This window comes from Prionailurus bengalensis, chromosome D1 (assembly GCF_016509475.1).
Source record: "Prionailurus bengalensis isolate Pbe53 chromosome D1, Fcat_Pben_1.1_paternal_pri, whole genome shotgun sequence".
Classification (NCBI taxonomy): Eukaryota; Metazoa; Chordata; class Mammalia; order Carnivora; family Felidae; genus Prionailurus; species Prionailurus bengalensis.
This window is the reverse complement of record NC_057346.1, coordinates 39090876-39111011: the sequence shown is the minus strand read 5'-3', so window position 1 is coordinate 39111011 and position 20136 is coordinate 39090876. Positions and strand designations below refer to the sequence as shown.

The 20136-nt window shown below is 41.6% G+C and overlaps 1 protein-coding gene across 1 annotated transcript in view; it reads left to right on the top strand.

Annotated features, from left to right (window-relative positions):
* PIWIL4 (piwi like RNA-mediated gene silencing 4) overlaps positions 1-19450 on the top strand; it is a 45895-nt gene extending 26445 nt beyond the window's left edge. Inside the window, exons 12-21 of the mRNA XM_043579921.1 lie at positions 45-156; positions 2874-3058; positions 5233-5305; positions 9314-9514; positions 10700-10803; positions 14158-14228; positions 15634-15787; positions 17570-17695; positions 17807-17954; positions 18902-19450. Coding sequence (XP_043435856.1) covers positions 45-156; positions 2874-3058; positions 5233-5305; positions 9314-9514; positions 10700-10803; positions 14158-14228; positions 15634-15787; positions 17570-17695; positions 17807-17954; positions 18902-19018 — 1291 coding nt within the window. The 3' untranslated portion in view covers positions 19019-19450. The remainder of the gene's footprint in view (positions 1-44; positions 157-2873; positions 3059-5232; positions 5306-9313; positions 9515-10699; positions 10804-14157; positions 14229-15633; positions 15788-17569; positions 17696-17806; positions 17955-18901) is intronic.
* Positions 19451-20136: the final 686 nt, after the last annotated feature.

Below are 20136 nucleotides of genomic sequence, written 5' to 3'. Positions count from 1 at the left end.
CCTTAGAAGATAAGTGCTTTAATGATTTAAAACTCCATCAACAGAAACAAGGATGCTCGTTTTGAGCTGGAGACCTGGGGGCTGCATTTTGGATGCCAGGTGTCTCTGACCGGGCGGGTTTTGCCTTCGGAAAAAATACTAATGCAAGACCACGTAGTAAGTGCTGTGATTTTATTTTCATTTAAAAGTATTTGCTTGAGTATGTGTAAGTTTGATCATATGCCAGACTGACTAGTGGGCTTGTAATAATCATTTAGTTTCTCTAGGGCCATGTCCGTGCCTTCCCTTTATCCTAAACCTTGATGTCCCCTCTGTTTTCAATCTGAGTGTACCTCTGAGGCTCAGCACCCACCGGACACGATTTAGGTCAGTGTGGTGTGGTTTCACACTTAAAAACAACATTAGAAAATGGTATTTCAAGCTATGGCAATTAAAATGTTCCCACCTATTATTAATTGTTGCAGTACTTTTGTGTCACTACGTAAAAGAAAAAAAAAATCTATAGTACCCGAAAACTTTTTTGGAGCTGGCGAAGGTTAATTCCAATAGACTATGTTTCTTGATGCCAGGTTTCTTCCCCCCCACCCCCCAAGTGAAATGCTGCTTGGTTGCTGTCAATGTGAAGAAACGCAGGGAGTCTGTCCTCAGCCGTAGCGTTTAGGGAGAGAAGCACTCTGAAACCCAAGGAAACACATCTCAGTTGAAAAAATGAACCCATTTTATGCAAAAATGGTAAATTATCTTTGCACTTTCCCCTCTGTTTTTGCCCATTTTAAAAGCTAATTACAGGTGCACCTGGGTGGCTCAGTGGGTTAAACATCTAACTTCAGCTCAGGTCATGATCCCATGGCTCGTGGGTTCAAGCCCTGCATCCGGTTCTCTGCTGAGCCTGGAGCCTGCTTCAGATTCTGTGCCTCCCTCTCTGTCTGCCCCTCCCCTGCTCATGCTCTGTCTCTTTCTCACTCAAAAAACAAAAAACAAAAAACAAAAAAAACCAAACATTAAGAAAAATTTTTAAAAACTTAAAAAAAGAAGGATTTTGGCTAGAAGTCAGTAAAAAGAAGCTCAGTTTCAGTTCCACACATGAAACAGGATTTAAATATTTAATGATCCATCTCATCATCTTTGTAAAAATCATATTTCTCGGAGCTTTTTTGTTGCTTTTTTTTTTTTTTTTTTTTTTTTTTTTTTTAGCGTGGAAACAGGTCTCCATAGGAGAAGAGGCATTAAAATAGGAGAACCTGCCCGCTAGTGGTGGTGGTGACTGGGCTAGAGTTGACTGTGTCATGGGCTTCCAGACCAATTCTGCTTTTCTGAAATTGGGTTCTAGGAACTGAGTAGAAGAGAGGCCCCCAGGCCTCAGAGTGAGCCTTGGACATTTGTCCTCGGTCTCTGCCAGCCCATAGCAGGTAGGGTGTAGGTGAGAGTGCTGTGGCTCTCCTCATACTGGTGGCAGTGGAAAGAATGAACCATGACTCCAGATGAAACCGCTGATGGAGAGCTAACCTTTCCCCTTCATTCTTTAAGGTCGCCTCCTGGACCTGGCTGAGTCTCTTCCTGGCCACCTAATGCCACCTAATGGCAAGGCATTATGAGGGTGCCTGTGGTTGGCTTTCAGACTGCTTGGTGGAAGGTGCCCTGATTGCAACATCAAGAAGACTGATCTAAGTCTGTCACTAACACCAGCTGGCTCCATAATCTCTCTCAGCCATAGCTTTGAAGTCTGTAAAAGAAGGGGATTATAATGCTTCTTAAACATTCATATGCTGATGAATGAGTGCAGATTCTGGTGCAGTGGGTCCAGAATGGGACCCAGGACTCTGCATTTCTTTCTTTCCTTTTTTTTTTTCATAGTATACCATTCTTAAAAAAAATTTTTTTTTTAACATTTATTTATTATTGAGAGAGAGAGACAGAACGTGAGCATGGGAGGGGCAGAGAGAGGGGGAGACACAGAATCCGAAGCAGGCTCCAGGCTCTGAGCTGTCAGTGCAGAGCCTGACATGGGGCTTGAACCCATGAACTGTGAGATCATGACCTGAGCCGAAGTCAGATGCTTAACTGACTGAGCCACCCAGGTCTCCCAAGAGCTCTGCATTTCTAACAAGCTCTCAGGAAATAGCCATGTTGTTACAAGGCAATACTGAATAGCAAGGGATTTGATTCAGGGTGGTCCTTTTAAATTCTAACTGGCTCTTCCTAGCTCACTGTATACCAAAGACATTTCCATTCATTTCCGGTCTATGGATATAAGCAGAAGGCTAGTGACCAGTCCAAAGTCTCCCCTCTTCAGTGCCGGGAGCTGAGTTTTCCAGTCACCTGGGGGACCATCCAAGAGTGAGAAAGGAGCCTGTGCCCTGGCCTCATCTTGGCTCCTAGACATAGTTACTTCTAGCATAAAATACACTCTTAGCTACCCTGTAGCGTGTGTGAGTTATAGTGTAGTGACCTGGAGTAGCATTAGTCAGCGTTTCTATTTGAGGTAGCATTATGCCTAAAGAGACTGAATCAGACAGCCCGTTTGCTTAGGGATTCCCATTAAAGGGCACCCATCCTAGAGCTGGAAGGGAGCCCAGAGATCCTTGAACCACACACCTTTCTTTGCACACAGCGGGAGTCCGTGAGGTAAAGGGCCTTGCCTTCTGATCTGCAGCCGGGGAGTGGCCGACCCGGTCGGGGGTATGGGGGGATGATCAGATGCCTCCACTTCCAGGAAGTCTGTGTAATCTGTCCAGATGTGCAGTCTGTGAATAGCAAGTGGTACTAAATAGCTCTCCTAGGACAAACTTGGAACAACCATCTTCGTGCTGTCTTTATTCAATCGCTTTCCGAATAAATGAGTTCAACCCTTTCGTGATCATTATTTTTCTCAGTGTCAACCTGCGTCTGCAGCTGATTGGTCCAAGGATATGCGAAATTGCAAGATTTTAAGTGCACAGTCTTTGAATAAATGGGTGATTCTGTGTAGCAACAGAGCTGAATATGTGACTGAGAACTTTCTGCACTGCTTGAGAAGAGTTGGAAGTTCCATGGGATTTAATGTGGACTACCCCAAAATGTGAGAATACACGGAAAATCGTGCCAACTTTTTTTGGTATATTAATTGGGTTTGGTTAGAAGATCAGAAATAATGGCTCATGTAGCTACAAAAGCTTTATCTCAGTAAAGTTTCCTAATACAAATTACCAAACAAATAGTTCTAAGTAGATAGATTTTGCAGTGATTAAGTTTTTATAGTTAAAATATATTTTATATTGGTCTTTGTAAAACTGTTTTCATAGTTCTTAGGCAATAGTCTCATTATCTCCAAATCTTTTCAGTACTGGTTGGGGCATAAATCCGTTAACTTTTTCTCCCTAATTCTTTCATATCAGTTATTTATAAACCTTAACGGCAAACAGGGTATTGAGAAATGAAAGTTGCATTTCCTGACTTATGTGATAGACTTTACGCTTTAAAATTTAATGTAAAAATAGATCTAAAATAACCTTTCCTGATTCTGTTAACCGTAGTATAAGAGTATTTAGATAGTGTTCTGATAAAACCAAGGGGAGTTAGCCTTTGAACATTTATTGAGTATCTGCTATTAGATACTATGCCAGTTGCTGGGGATGACAAAGATAAATAAATTGCTTCCAGTTTAGTAAGGGATCCCCATATACACAATCACACTCAAAATTGGATACTCTTTGCTTTAGAAAAGCAATTAAATTGCTCCTGCCTCATTTTATTGAGCTTGATATGCTTCATAAGGAGGAATGCATACTTCATTTTGTTGTTGTTATAGTGGAGGTGCAGTGTCCTAATTGGCAAGGTGGGAAGTTATTCTTTAAACACATGGTTACTAATTAATTACATCAACTGTACAAGCATTGTTGAAAGCCATGCTCATTTTACAACCAAGTCTCACTTTACACTGCAGTTTAGAATTCTCGTCTTATCACATCTGTTAACAAATCACCTGGTTTGAGTTTCACCTGCTCTAATTTCTCTTAACCCATGAGCTAATGAAGCAGGAAAAGATTAATGAAAGAAGCCACAGTCACAGACCCGGGGATGACATCACAGTCTTCTTTCTTACATGAATTCCACGAACAAGCCCTTGCCACGTTCTGTTCTTAGCCTGTTTTATCTGAAAGCCCGTGTTTTATTCCATCCTTTTTCTTTCCCATGAAGTATCCATTTACCTGTTAGAATTTTTATATGCATGGTTTCTCCCATCTGAAACATTTGCCTGATGAGTTTAGAAAGAATGGACAGTAGGGTAGTCGCAGAGTCTGCATGCAAGAGATCGAACTGGAAAAGTCAGAAACATTTAGTTGTTTTTACAGAGCTGCAGGCCATTCCTGTAGCTCAGTTAGAATCAGTGATCAGGAAACAGCCGTCCCGCCACCTGCTGGGCAAGTCTGAAAAGGCCACTGGGCATCAGGACACTCCAATTATTTATACATATCAGAAGCGGATTCTACATAAAGAAACCAAAGCTGTGAAGTCGGCTGTGTGGGAATTATTTCTGTAGCGTCTGGCCCCTAAGGTAAACACAGAACAGTTAAGTACTTGCTGACTAATTGGTTGAGGCAGGCTAAATATTCCAGGCTCCAAGCAAGCTGTCACTGAAAGAAAAATCTTTCAATCTGAATCATTTTGATTAGCTGAATATCTTGGTCTCATTAATCTGATGATTTTTGAGACTTTTATTTTAAAGTTCTCATGGGGATTTTGTATTAGAGAAATTTTTTTTTTAAGTTTATTTATTTAGAGGGGGGTGGCAGAGAGAGAGAGGGAGAGAGAATCCCAAGCAGGTTCCGCGCTGTCAGCACGTAGCCCAACTCGGGGCTTGAATTCATGAACCTTGTGATCATGACCTGAGCCTAAACCAAGAGTCAGACACTTAACTGACTGAGCTACCCACGCACCCCAGTGTTAGAGAAATCTTAATCCCAATTCAACTCAAACCAGCTTCAGATGCTTGGTATTGAGACTTGTGATGTCAAAAGCTCACTTTCAACCTCATTTTGGAAAAACAGAATTATTAATTGCAGGGGTTACATATAATTGAGGAAATTGCATTTTCCACCAAACTATTTTTAGGCTAATAAAAATGATTATCACATATTTCTGGTGTATCTTGTAGTGGGATTATAAAATTCTGTTTGGAGTAGTTTTGACTGTGCATGTTATGTGCTTCTGAAAAGGGAATTACGCATTCTCAAAATGAATCTTTTCGTGTAGCATAAAAGCACAAGAAGATCCAGCTGCATTCTTTAGCGCTGTACAGAAACATGTTAATCCTGATGTTCAGTTGGTAAGTATAGGATAATTTTGGTTTTGATGTATAATTTTTATTTTTTCCTTATATCTAACAGTCTTCTTTCCTTGAAAGAATGAATGTGAGCATATTCTCCCATGGTATGTTTGCAAATTGCTGTGCATTTCCCCAAGAACCCAAGAAAGGATTAATCTTAGCATTTTAATCAATATTTTATTTCCTTTTCATATTTCTAATATTAATTTTTAAATACTTGTTTTTACCCCTATCTCAGTCTCTTGGATGTCTACATATTTTTAACTTGTTGGGGGCCATCTTTTATTTAAGATTTAAGATAAAGTGACTTCCATCTTACCCCATAAATGCTGGGTACCCAGTGCTCTCTCCAGTTTTTTGGCAGACTCTTGGAGGGCTTCGGTTTTTCCATGTCACCCACGGCTGCTTCCTCTGAATTCTTGCCCCCTTTCCTGAGTGCCGTCTCCCCCTGCACTGCATCCGTTTCCACAGCTCTCTCATTTCCCAAAGTGTCCTGTGTGTGTGCCCCTGTGCAGCTGACTTTGCAGAGGGTTTGCGTCCGAGGCAAGGTTACGGCACACCCCAACGTCCCAGTCGAGTTACAATTGACATCCTTGCTCTTAAGGCTCTCTCAACCATTTCTCTTCTCCCAAGCCTCAGCCTCCCACCGCACGGCAGTGTCTCTTACTTACCTCGCTCACGCTTCTGGGCCCCAGCATGCCGGTCCCCATCTCCTGCAGAGCAACGTAGCCGTCTCTGTTCCTCTTTTAGTCAGACACAAAAAAGGCCCATAAGGATGTTGTATTAAACAAAGGGAATTCTAACCCTGAGCGTCTTTTTTTTTTTTCTTAAAAATAAAATAAAACTTAACAGAAACATTGCAGGAAGAGTACAAAGAACTCCCAGATACCCTTCATCCAGATTCCCCAGTTGTTGACATTTTATTATATTTGCTTCATTGTTTCGTTCCTTCCTTCCCTCCTGCCTGCCATCCTCTATCTATCTATCTATCTATCTATCTATCTACCTACCTATCTACTTACCTACCTATCTACCTACCATCTTTTTTCCTGAACCATTTGAGAGTAGGTTACAGACTTGATGCCCCATTGCCCTTCAGTGCGTATTCTCTACAAACAAGGTCACTCTCCTACAGAACCATAGGACAACCATCCAAATCAAGAAACAGTAAGACCAGCTAATCCACAGACTCCATTCACATTTCTCCATTAGTCCCCAAAATGTCTTCTCCAGTGAAAGGATCTAATGCATTGCATCTAGTTGTCCTGTCTCTTTAAGACTCTCCTTCAGTCTGGAATAGTTCCCTAGTTTTCGATGACTTTCCAATTTTGAAGGGTATAGATGAATCACTTTATATAATATCCCTCAATTTGGGTTTGTCTGATGTTTCCTTATAATTAAATTCTGATTATGTACTTTTGGCGGGATTATCACAGCAATGATTCTGTGTTCTTAATGCATCCTAGCAGGAGGTACTCCGTTAATTAAGGTATCTGCCAGGTTTCTCCACTGTACCTTTACTCCTTTCTTTGTGAAGCAGGTGTTTTGGGTCTGGTGTTTTGCAGGGAGACACTTTGAGACTATGTAAATATCCTGTTTCTCATCAAACTTTTACCTCTAGTTTTAGAATCCATTGATAATTCTTGTCTTTTTTTATTATTACTATTTTATTTATGTATGTGTTTATTAACTTAATTAGTATGCAGCTTTGTATGCCTTCTACATTTAGTGGGTAGCCTTATGTTATAAGGAAGAACTTTCTCTTCTCCCCATTTCTTTGTTCATTTATTTTTATCAGTTATGGATTCATGGTTTCCTGTTTTATTTACCAGCTGATAGTCAATTACCAATATTATTTATTTTGGTGCCCAAATTGTTCGCGATTTTGATTGGAGACTCATTCAGGTTGGCTTCCGTGACTTTTTGACATGTCCCCATTGTTTGGGGGACACTTCCTTACCATCTGGCACAATAAGGTATTTCAGGTTAATTTTGAAATTTTGCTGCCTGGCTCTGGAATTAGGTATTTCTCCAATGAGCCATGATTACTTTTGGTAGAGAACAGTATTTAGAAATCAAAATCTGGGGGGTGCCTGGGTGGCTCAGTTGGTTAAGTATCTGACTATAGCTTAGGTCATGATCTCTCAGTTTGTGAGTTTGAGCCCTGCTTTGACCTCTGTGCTAACATCATGGAGGCTGGAGCCTGCTTTGAGTTCTGTGTGTCCCTCTCTCTGCTCCTCCCCCACTCACGCTCTCTCTCTCTCTCAAAAATAAGCATTTAAAAAAATCAAAATCTGGGCAGCTGGGTGTGCTTATGTGTTAGTGGGGTGTCACTGCCCCCAGACTTTCTCCATGGGCAAAGCTAGGAATATTGTGTACGCGTGTGTCTACATACGTATACTCAAAACACTGCTGATCCTTGAACAATGTGGGGGCTAGGGGTGCAGACTCCCTGCACAGTCCAAAATCCCCATGTGACTTTTGACTCCCACAAAACTTAACTCCTAATAACCTATTGTTGACTGGAAGCCTTATAACATAGTCAATTAACACATATTTTTGTATTTTATGTACTATATACTGTACTCTCACACAAAAGTAAGCTAGAGAAAACACAATGTTATCAAGAAAATCATAAGGAAGAGGAAATGCATTTACAGTACTGTATTATGTTTATTGAAAAATCTGCCTATAAGTGGACTTGCATAGTTTAAACCTGTGTTGCTCAAGGTTTAGCTGTATATGCATACACCCTTACATCTATGTTACTACCATGTCTGTCTATGTATATATTGAAAACGTGTTCACACTTCCAGTTCCAGTCTCAACACCACAGGAAAACATTCTCCATTGCCATATTTGTACCTCCCTTCTCTGATAAGGGGAGTGTGGCCCCTGTTACCCTCCACTTATCACTTCACATCCTTGTCCCCTTGTAAGCAACCAGTCTCACTTGTCTCCCACCTTCTTTCGGCCCCCATCCCTGTTCAACCACTGCCTTGGTCTGATGCTTACCTCGCTTGGCTCCAAATTCATAGGATGGAAAGCAGGAAGACCCCCTAAGATACATTTCCCTATTTTACGTACTTAAGTGTAAGTAATTTTGGCCCTTCACATTATGATTTTGAACAGATCTATAGGTGAAAAATCTATTTGTTCTCTGCTGATCGTGACAGTGCCTGTTTTTTGTATAATTTGGTGGGTGTTGAAGGTAGAGAATAAAGGGTGGAAAGGAGATGGAAACAGGCCAGGAGAAGCCCTTCCGAGGGAAATACCTGCTAAGAAACAGAGGTGCTGGCAGAGATGGGTGGAATTTAAAAATACCTGAGGACCTGAAGCTTCCTTCTCCTTATTTTCCCTCCCCCCCCCCCATAGCCTTATTCTCAGGTCACAGTAAACAAAACAATTGTGGTTGGTTTCTTTTATTTTGGTTGTCTAGTACCTGCTGGGAAGGAGACCACCCTGTAAGCTAATCCTGCACTTGGCCTATCTGTGGGCAAGGATGGGAGAGGGATGGTGGGATGAAGGCTGGAGAGCCACAGGAAAAGCCAACAGGGGGCGGGAGGGAGCTGGAGTAAGACCTAGGTTAGGAGGGAATTTGAGAAGCCTAACAATCAAATCAGAAGAGATAGGAGGAAGGGAAAGCCAGCGGGTGGGGGGTTGGGGGACTTTGGAGCGGGACTGCAGAGCCGATGGCAGATAAAAAGGCATTTCAAATGGGATTGTCAGTGGTTAAAGGCCATTTAACACAACTGTAGGCATTTTAATATTTGTTTCTTGGGAACTTGGAGGCAAGATGTTTAGAGAACCCATGTGTTCATTTTTAAAAAATTCTTATTTGTTTATTTATTTATTTATTTATTTAGAGAGAGTTGGGGAGGAGCAGAGAGAGAGAGACAGAGACAGAATCCCAAATAAGCTCCATGCTGATCATTTTTTTTAAAGCTACTTCTAAACATAAGTAAATTGACTTTTTTCTCTCTTTTTTTTTTTTTTTTTTCCTTTTAGGTAATGTGTATCCTACCTTCTAATCAGAAGAACTACTATGATACCATTAAAAACTATTTGAACTCCTTCTGCCCAGTACCCAGCCAGTGTGTGCTCACTCGGACCTTGAATAAACAGGGGATGATGATGAGTGTCGCCACCAAGATTGCCATGCAAATGGCCTGTAAACTCGGAGGCGAACTGTGGGCTGTGGAGATCCCTGTGAGCAGTCTGTCAGTCTTTCAGTAATCAGTCCATTTATTAATTGAAAAATGAAATCAGAGTACGAGACCTTTTCACATGATTCCAGAGGTATTTGTTTTGTGTGGTGGGTTTGTTATTTGTCCGCTCTGGGTTGTGGCATGACACAAGACACCGTCCAGAAGGTGAGGTGAGGCTCCTGTTCTCCAGGAGCTTTGAGTAAGCTGATAACAGCATGTTTCATGAAAGAGAATCTAGGTTGGCACAGGCTTGCGGGGTGGCTTGATCTGGAGCTTCCCGCTGCCACGTAAAATCTGTGCCCTCTGGCCTCTACTTCTGCCTACTCTTTGCAGCGCACTAGCTCTCAGAGTAGCCCTGCACCCTGGAGGGGGGCCTCCCCACAGCTTGGGGAACCGGCAGAGCTATGATTTTGAACTGTGGTGGGAACTAAGAAAATCCTCGTCCACTGAGGGAGGAAGTGAGGGGGTGAGAAATGAGGGGATGTCGTCCACTCCCTTCCATTTCCATAACCAGGATGTGTGCGCTGAGCCCCAGCTGCCTCCCTGGAGGCTCATGGCCAGTGGCAACTAGGATCCCTTAGACATCTGAACAATAGGGAGTGGACTTCCTCTTCAGATCCCACCAGCCCAGAAGCCAGGGATAAATGACTGATCACTTTCCCAGAATCTCTTGAGCCACGCTAAGGGCACTTGTCCACCTCCACAAAGGATGGTAGCTATTTTGCACTCCGGTGAGTCTCTTAAGCAAATTAGGTACCATATTCATCCCTCCATCTTTTTTTTTTTTTTTTTTAAGTAGATTTCTTTATTTTGAGAGACAGAGCTAGAGGGGGAGGGACAGAGAGAGAGGGAGACAGAGAATCCCATGCAGGCTCTGTACTGTCAGCACAGAGCCCAACAGGAGGCTCAGACCTATGAACCATGAGATCGTGACCTGAGCTGAAACCAAGAGTTGGATGCTCAACCAACTGAGCCATCAAGCCCCCCACCCCACCCCATCCCTCCATCTTCAAGTCTCTTTGGTTTCTGTTTTAATGATCTGCTTCATCTGGACCTTGATCTCCCTGGCATATAGCTTAACTTAATTTAATAACCAGGGACAGTTTTTTTCAAAACTTCATATGAAGTCATCATTTGGGGAAATGATGTCCCATTTTATTAAATCATGTAAAATTTACTTTTACAGTTAAAGTCCCTGATGGTGGTCGGTATCGATGCCTGTAAAGACGAAGTCAGCAAGGGAATGGTGGTGGTTGGATTTGTGGCCAGCATTAACCCCGGAATCACCAGGTACTTTTACAATTACCCCAACATATTCCATAATTATAGTTTGCGGTTTAACTAAAAACCATGCAGCAGGAAACAGTTTGTATTCTTCCCTCATTTGAAAAATATGAACATTTTAGTCATAAATTATACTTACACATAAAGTGTGATTGATCATATTAAGATAATATGTAGCCTTATGAAAAAACTATGTTTATACACACATTAGGACGAGCTAATACTCGTATGCCAGGCAGCTTCCTCAAACGATGGATGATAGAAATTTTCATGTACTTATTTTCTGTACATGTGCACTGTATTAGGTACTGTACTAAGAACTTATATCCAGCAGCAAGCTTTGGAATCTGATTGCTTGCTTTCTGTGTCCTGATCTGCCACTTATTCTGTGTATGACATCTGGCTATTTAATGTTGCCGTGACTTAGCTGTGGTCTCATGTAAAATGGGCATGAAGATGATGCCTATTTCTTTTTTTAAAAAATTTTTAAAATTTACATCCAAATTATTTAGAATACAGCACAACAATGATTTTTCAGGAGTAGATTCCTTAGTGCCCCTTTCCCATTTATCCCATACCCCCTCCCACAACCTCTCCAGTAACCCTCTGTTTGTTCTCCATATTTATGAGTCTCTTCTCTTTTGTTCCCCTCCCTGTTTTTGTGTTATTTTTGTTTCTCTTCCCTTATGTCCATCTGTTTTGTCTCTTAAAGTCCCATATGAGTGAAGTCATATGATTTTTGTCCTTCTCTGACTGACTAATTTCACTTAGCATAATACCCTCCAGTTCCATCCACATAGTTGCAAATGGCAAGATTGCATCCTTTCTGATTGCCGAGTAATACTCCATTGTATAGATATACCACATCTTCTTTGTCCGTTCGTCCATCGATGGACATTTGGGCCCTTTTCATACTTTGGCCGTTGTTGATAGTGCTGCTATAAACATGGGGGTGCATGTGTCCCTTTGAAACAGCACACCTGTATCCCGTGGATAAATGCCTAGTAGTGTAATTGCTGGGTCGTAGGGTAGTTCTATTTTTAGTTTTTTGAGGAAGCTCCATACTGTTTTCCAGAGTGGCTGCACCAGCTTGCATTCCCAGATGATGCCTATTTCATAGGGTATTTATGGAAGTTACATAAGATAAAATGCTTAAAACATAGCCTCCCATAGCAGACGCCCAATACATGCTTGTTGTTATTAACACTTGAAGGCAGTTGATGTAGTTGTTCACACAGCTGCTGAAAACATAAGCAGGTTTGGGGACAATGAATTAAATACTGACTCATAGTATCTATTTAATTGTAGTTCCTAGAATTGTTTCATTATATGTAACTAAGCAATGTGTTTTGAGGCTATAGGAACTGTTTGCACCATATTTTATTCCTGGACTTAGGTTATTTGATTTTCTCCATTAAGCCTGTGGTCAGGTATATATTTGGGCTGGTGAGAAAGAGGATAAGTAGCAGTGTGCCTGTGACTTCATTCCAGGTTGTGTGAGATCCCTGTTCCATGTGTCACTTAATGTGACACATTAATGTGTTAATCAAGCAGGAAAAGGACTTCCAGTTTGTTAGCCACATTCCTAATTGTGTCGTTATTGGCATATATAATAATGTTGATGCGCACTTGCACAAAGTCATGATCTTCATTTTGCAAGTACTTTTGTTTACTTAATGTCTTTAACAATAGAACTTCTTCTGAAATTTAAATAAGTTAATCAATGTTCAGATTTCAAGTCCAAAAGCCTCTCCTATGGAAATGGAACTTTATGCTTGAGAAATCTTTGAATATTTTTTTGTTTATTTGTTGTTGTTTTTTGTTTTTTTACTATGTGATTCCATTTATTTAATTTTAATCAATTAATTTAAATTTTAGTTAAAATACAGTGTGGCATTTGTTTCAGGGCTAGAACCCAGTGATTCAAGACTTACGTATACCGCCCAGTGCTCATCCCAGCAAGTGCCCTCCTTAATGGCCCATCACCCACTTAGCCCATCCCCCTCCCATCTCCCCTCCAGCAACCCTCAGTTTATTCTCTGTATTTGTCCCTTATGGTTTGCCTTCCTCTCTGTTTCTTATTTTATTTCTTCTTCCCTTCCCCTATGCTGTTTTGTTTCTTAAATTCCACGTATGAGTGAAATTATATGATACCTGTCTTTCTCTGACTATTTTGCTTAGCATAATACACTCTAGTTTTGAATATTTTGAAAGTAAATTTGGTAAACTAATAAATTCCTTTATAATAATAACATAGTGTTTCTATTTATGATTGCTTATCTTGTGCTAAGTACTTTCTATATGTTATCTAATTTAATTTTTATAACAACCTTGTGAGGTAGTAACTACCTTACCATCTTGTGTGTTTCCTTGGTACAGATGAGGAAACTGAGACTTAGGTTGACGTAGCAAAGTCACATGGCTGATGAGTATGCCAACCAGGATTTGAACCCAAGCGTGTCTGATGTCAGCACTATGCTTTAGTTTCTCTTATCGATAAATTCTTTTGAGGAGGGGAGGTTTTTAATATAGTTATGATCGTATAACATAGATAGGCTCATGAACATTAAATTTGCTCATAATGTCTAGTTCTTTTTATTTTGATTGAGGTGTAATGACATACAACATTGTATGTTCATTTGTTGTGTTTCTCAGATTCCACATAAGAGTGAAATCATATGATATCTGTCTTTTTCTGACTTATTTCGTGTAGCATAATACACTCTAGTTCCATCCACATTGTTGCAAATGGCAAGATTTCATTCTTTTTCATCACTGAATAGTATTCCATTGTATATATATGCTACATCTTCTTTATCCATTCGTCAGTTGATGGGCATTTGGACTCTTTCCATACTTTGGCTATTGTCGATAGCACTGGTATAAACATTGGGGTGCTTGTGCCCCTTTGAATCAACATTTTTGCATCCTTTGAATAAATACCCAGTAGTGCAATTGCTGGGTCGTAGGGTAATTCTATTTTTAATTTTTTTGTGGAACCTCCACACTGTTTTCCAGAGTGGCTGCACTGGTTTGCATTCCCACCAAAAGTGGATAAGTGTTTCCCTTTCTCCGCATCCTTGCCAACATCTGTGTTTCCTGAGTTGTTAATGTTAGCCATTCTGACAGGTGTGAGGTAACATCTCAGTGTGGTTTTGATTTGTATTTCCCTGCTGATGAGTGATGTTGAGCATCCCTTCATGTGTCTAATAGCCATCTGAAGCATCACATTTTCTTCACCCATTCTTCCACTGATGGACACTTAGGTTGTTTTCTGTTTCTTCATTTAATTTTAATGCGTTTATGGTAGACATTTTGAAGTTGGACATTCTTTTCTTTTCTTTTCTTTTCTTGCTTTAGGTGGTTCTCTCGGTGTATCCTTCAGAGAACGGCGACCGATGTTGCAGATTGCTTAAAAGTTTTCATGACTGGTACTAAAAGTATAGCAGTGGCGGTGGGCCCCAAGCGCTATTCCTTCAGGCCCCAGAGTCCACGTGCCTATAGCAGACCAGATGGTGGAAGCAGACTCCCCAAAGCCTGCCTGAGTCAACCATCACCCAGATGGAGATTCCCAAAGCTGTATCCTGATCCACGCTAACACATGCTGTAGAATTTACATTTGTCATCTGTGTATGATAAACAGAAAGCCTCTAAGAGGCAGGGGAGTTTGTAGCTGCTGGTGGCTCTGGCAAGCAGTGTGAAGGCCAAAGGAATCTACCTGGAGAGACAGGGATTATGACAGAGTGCTGTGAGGTCTAGAAATAGGAAAGAAGCCTGTGGGGTGGGGATAGGAATGCTGGCAGATGAGGGCTGGCATCGCAGGAGAAGATGGGGAAGAAGGCAGACAAGGAGGGGAGCCTATTCACAGTGGGGTACAGTGGGAACAGATCTCTGGGGCTCCCATCCCCTGCCCAGCCCTGGCCAGGATCTGGCTTTGCCACTCCCTGTAGTACTTCTTGTGTGATTCACTCCATCTCCTGATCCGCATTTTCCCATCTATAAGTTTGGGAAAGGGGTGTAAGTATTTTTTCCTAAAAAATTGAATTTGCTGATGGACATGCTGTTTGCTGATAGACATGATGTAAGGCCATTGGTTACGGCCTTACAGATATGATCATCTTCTATTGAACGCAAATGGATTTCCTGGACAATGAACTCTTCTAAAACAGTTACACAGTATATACATGAAAATAATTATTATATTACTTTGCCCTCACTTCAAAACTTGGTTCTTTTTTTAAGTAGTTGTGAAAAGTTTCTGTTGAGTAGGAGTTACTGTCTGGTCTCTGCTCTTTAGGCAATTTCTAGTTGGAGTGGGTGGAAATGTTTTCAGAGTTCATATTGTCAGTATAACTTAGAATCAAATTGGGTGAGTCCATGGTAAGAGATGCTTCCAGAAGATCAGCCACGTCCTCTCCTTATGTTTTCATAATTATGCTTGTTGGAGACGAAAATGACATGAAATTATCCAGTCTGTATCCATTGATAGCATGTGAAGAGTTGAAGAAACTAAATTAGTATTAATTTGGTTTTGGGAATTAATCTATTGCATGACTTAATTTATTGCTTAAATATTAAAATTTTACTAAAGGGATATGTTAAGTTTAAGAGTATGTTTTGCCACAGAAACCAGTATGATTCCTCAAATAGCAGATGCCAGATGTTAGCCCTAAAGTTATCCATTTTTATATTAGTGCAGTCATGACTCAAATTAGGTAGTACCCTATATTACAGTGGTCGGAAATAATGAACTTAAAACGTTGAACTACATGGGAATTTTGTTCTTTGTTGGCATTGGGCAAGTCATTCTTTTCTTCCCGACAACAAATTCTGCAGGAGCACTCAACAAATGGTACAAGCACAACCATGGCTTGCCGGCACGGATAATTGTGTACCGGAATGGGGTAGGGGATGGTCAGCTAAAAACACTGATTGAATACGAAGTTCCACAGCTGCTGAGCAGTGTGACAGAAGCGAGTGCAAACACCAGGTATTGAGTTATGTTTTTTTCCCCACACTTGCAACCAGGGCACGTTTTATCGTAGCTATTCAGATTACTGCACTCCAGCACCTTGTTTTCATGCGGGCGAGCTTCGCTCTCGTCTGCATCATGTGAGTACAGCTGGACGGACAGGTTTCCCCTAGACTGGAGGGTGGTTGAGATGGTCCTCTGTGAATAAGGTGGCATGAGCCTGGGTGGGAGCCCCCAGAGGAAGGCAAGTGTCCCCCAGAGCAGCTGACACTGAGACTCCGCACGAGGGTGAAGGCACTTCATACATATTGATATGCCGCGGGATTAAACAAGCGGTGGTTTCCAATTCGAGGCCCAAATCCACACCAGGGGCTAAAGTCCCTGCCGTGCAGGCCCTGATGTGCAGGTGGAGGTCGATGGAGGTGCTGAAAGGAGTGTGAGGGCAGTGCAGGCTGCACTGCAGATGGAAGTCGGACCGCCCTCATCTCCCTTGCCCCATTTCTTGATTCAGTGTTGCAGTACATTTTCCTCGGTGAGTACGTCAAGTGGCGGGTGCAAGAAGAATATTAGAAGTGGCAATTCGGGGAGGATGATAATCTTAAATGGGCTTCCTAAAATATTCGGAAGGCATCCTATTCCAAGCAGGGCACAGCATTCATCCGTCAGGTGTGACTGTCATCACCACCATCAACCGAAGTTGCAGCCACAGGCCACAGGGGGACTGAGCCTTGACCTCACCGGTGACTGTCAGAGTGGAGGGAGAGCACAGTAGCTTGGGGGGCAGTGTCATCTTCCCCTGAGTCCAAACCCTAACAGCCAAACCCTAACAGCCAACCCTATCTCCCTCCCACTGACCTCAGGTGACTGCGCAGAATCACAAGTATGCAATTTTGGGCTAGCAGGAGTGAATTTAGCAGCTGACAGTGCTAAGGAGTTTTGTTGCAGTATAACATCAGCTTTTGAAAGTTTCAATACTGAAAACCAATAATATATTTTTAAGATAATTAAACTGCTTGAAAGTGAAATTTCCCTGCAATCTTTGCCTCCCAAAAGTTCCTTTGGGAATTATGGCCAGTAAATGGATTTGACCCTGGCTTTACTAAATCCTGACTTTAATATTTGATCGTTCAACATTTGGCACAAATGTACATTTGGTCTGTGCATCCATCCCCCCAGGTGTGTGTCTTGCAAGATTCAGAAGTGATGATCTGAGGAATGAGAGAACTTGCGGGTCTCTTTGCTATTCAGAAATTGAGAGGAAGAGTGAAAGTGAAATAGGGACACTATTGCTAATGGAAAAAGAAATCTTGTCTCTATGGAATATTCTGGAAAGCCCTCCTTTAGAAATGTGAATTGAAGTTCGTTGCCCTATTAGCTGTTCCTCCCTGTCCCCTTCAAATGATATAAACCGGCCAAGTGACTGGACACACCACACTTTTGCAACAAAGAAGGACAATCTCTAATTTTAAAAACTATATAGGGGGCACCTGGGTGTCTCAGTCGGTTAAGAGTCTGACTCTTGATTTCAGCCCAGGTCATAATCTCACAGTTTGTGGGTTCTTTCTCTCTCTCCTTCTCCCCCGCCCCCCGAAATAAATAAACTTAAAAAAAATTAAAAAACCTGTGTACGCAGCTCTGAGAGAGGGGATAATTTTTATTTTTTTCATTTTTGCAGTGTTCTTCTAATGAATGAATGTATTTATTTATTCCATTTAGAAATTACCAAAAAAAGGTCATTAGGTAAGCTGTAAGCTTGGTTTTAGTTCTCTGCATCTTTCCTTTTGCCTTTCTGGTTCCAAGCTCCAAACTGTCCGTGATTGTGGTCAGGAAGAAGTGCACGCTGCGATTCTGCATGGAAATGAGCCGATCCCTGCAGAACCCGCCACTTGGCACCGTGGTGGACTCAGAAGCGACGCGTCCTGACTGGCAAGTGCCGTTAGCAAATCTGTTCTTAAAGAAACGTTTGCCTTGTGTTCTTCAAGTGAGGCCTTATTCTGTTTGCCTTCTTTCTCATGTTCATTCCGTTTTCCCCCTCAGGTATGACTTTTACCTGATCAGTCAGGCTGCCTGTCGGGGAACTGTTAATCCCACCTACTATAATGTCATCTATGATGACAATGGCTTGAAGCCCGACCACATGCAGAGACTTACGTTCAAACTGTGTCACCTGTACTACAACTGGCCGGTGAGTGACAGCTGTGTACTTGTGTGGGTACTGACTCTCAGGGTTCCCACCCAGGAACTGTCACCCAATTCACGTTTGTATCCCTATGTCCTGACTTCACAAAGGAGGAAAGAGTGAATGAATGAATGAGTCCTTGAGAGAAACACAGTCTGTCATAGAAATCAAGTAGCAATAACTGTTAACATCATCATTATCAGCGTTATTATTTGTAACATTAGTATTTACAATTTCTGGAGGACTTCATTCTATGCATTATCTTTTTTTTAATTAAAAAAATTTTTAACATTTATTTTTGAGAGAGAGAGAGAGAAAGAGAGTGTAAGCAGGGGGAGGGGCAGAAAGAGGGAGACACACAATCTGAAGCAGGCTCTGGGCTCTGAGCTGTCAGAACAGAGCCCGATGTGGGGCTCGAACTCTTGAACCATGAGATCATAACTTGAGCCAAAGTCGGACGCTCAACTGACCGAGCCACCCAGCGGCCCCATATTCTATGCATTGTCTTATGCAAGCCTGGGAGGAAATCAGGGTATTGTTATTTCCAAGTTACAGTTGAGGAAGTTAAAGCCAACTCAGACGCTGTCTCATGGGAAGGTAACGGGCTCGTCTGTCCTATGTTCCTGTGCGCGAAGCCAGGAGCTGCTCTCGAAGTCCAAGGCCAAGATTTGCTCTGAGCCCCTTGGAGCATTAAGTCACGGGAAACTTAGATTAGCGCTAGGTGTGATGGCACCCAGTGCTCAGCTTCATGAAGGCAGACTGGGCCTCCATCCCCTCTTGCCCAGCGAGCTTGTGTTCCCCATGGATGAGGTTGCCCTTGGTTGAGTTTAGTCACTGTGTACTCACAAATGCATTCTATCATATGTAACTAGTAGGGGATAAAACTCAGGAAAATGTATTACTTTGGAGAACAAGTTATCCTCTTAACTGTTATCAGTATGTTTTCTCCTCAGGGCTTAATCAGTATCCCAGCGCCTTGTCAGTATGCGCACAAGCTGACCTTTCTGGTGGCACAGAGCATTCATAAAGAACCCAGTTTGGAACTAGCCAACTCTCTCTTCTACCTGTGATGACGTGAACTGTGGGCACCCGAGATGAGCAATCTAAGAAGTCGTTGGTGTATTTTGTGCAAATCTGCCGTAAGTGCGAGGCTGTGCCTCAGGAAAGGAGATTGAGCTTAGTTTCAACTTCCTGAAAAAGCACCCAGCACAGCTTCATCTGAAATGGTTCAAAAGAAATGTATATTGTTTTAAAGAGTTTTATGCTTCGTGGAAATTCTCATTATGGTACATGGAATTAAAATGTACCATCGTCTGTAAGTAATTCCACGAAGCTAAACATCCTCTGAGAAAAGAAGTGTTTGCATGATGTTTTGATGATAGGGAAATGGGGTCTGATTCCCACCCTAAGTTTTGCACAAGTTTCCTTAAATAATGTTAGAGAACGTTTTATAGAGTGGTTTAAACGGTTATTTGAAAATAAAGGAAATTCAGAGCATCGCATATATGTTTATTGTTATTTGCATTTCAATTGAAGTTACATGCAAACCTCGTCATTTCCGGAAAAGGCTCTTACACGCTAAACTACATTGCCGTCACTCTTTGAATGATTATTTCTTTTTTTTTAATTTTATTTTTTATTTTTTAAAATTTACATCCAAATTAGTTAGCATATAGTGAAACAGTGATTTCAGGAGTAGATTCCTTACTGCCCCTTACCCATTTAGCCCATACCCCCTCCCACAACCCCTCCAGTAACCCTCAGTTTGTTCTCCATATTTATGAGTCTCTTCTGTTTTGTCCCCCCCCCCTGTTTTTATATTATTTTTGTTTCCCTTCCCTTACGTTCATCTGTTTTGTCTCTTAAAGTCCTCATATGAGTGAAGTCGTATGATATTTGTCTTTCTCTGATTGACTGATTTCACTTAGCATAATACCCTCCAGTTCCATCCACGTAGTTGCAAATGGCAAGATTTCATTCTTTTTGATTGCCGAGTAATACTCCATTGTATATATATATACCACTTCTTCTTTATCCATTCATCCATCGATGGACATTTGGGCTCTTTCCATACTTTGGCTACTGTTGATAGTGCTGCTATAAACATGGGGGTGCATGTGGCCCTTGGAAACAGCACACCTGTATCCCTTGGATAAATGCCTAGTAGCGCAATTGCTGGGTCATAGGG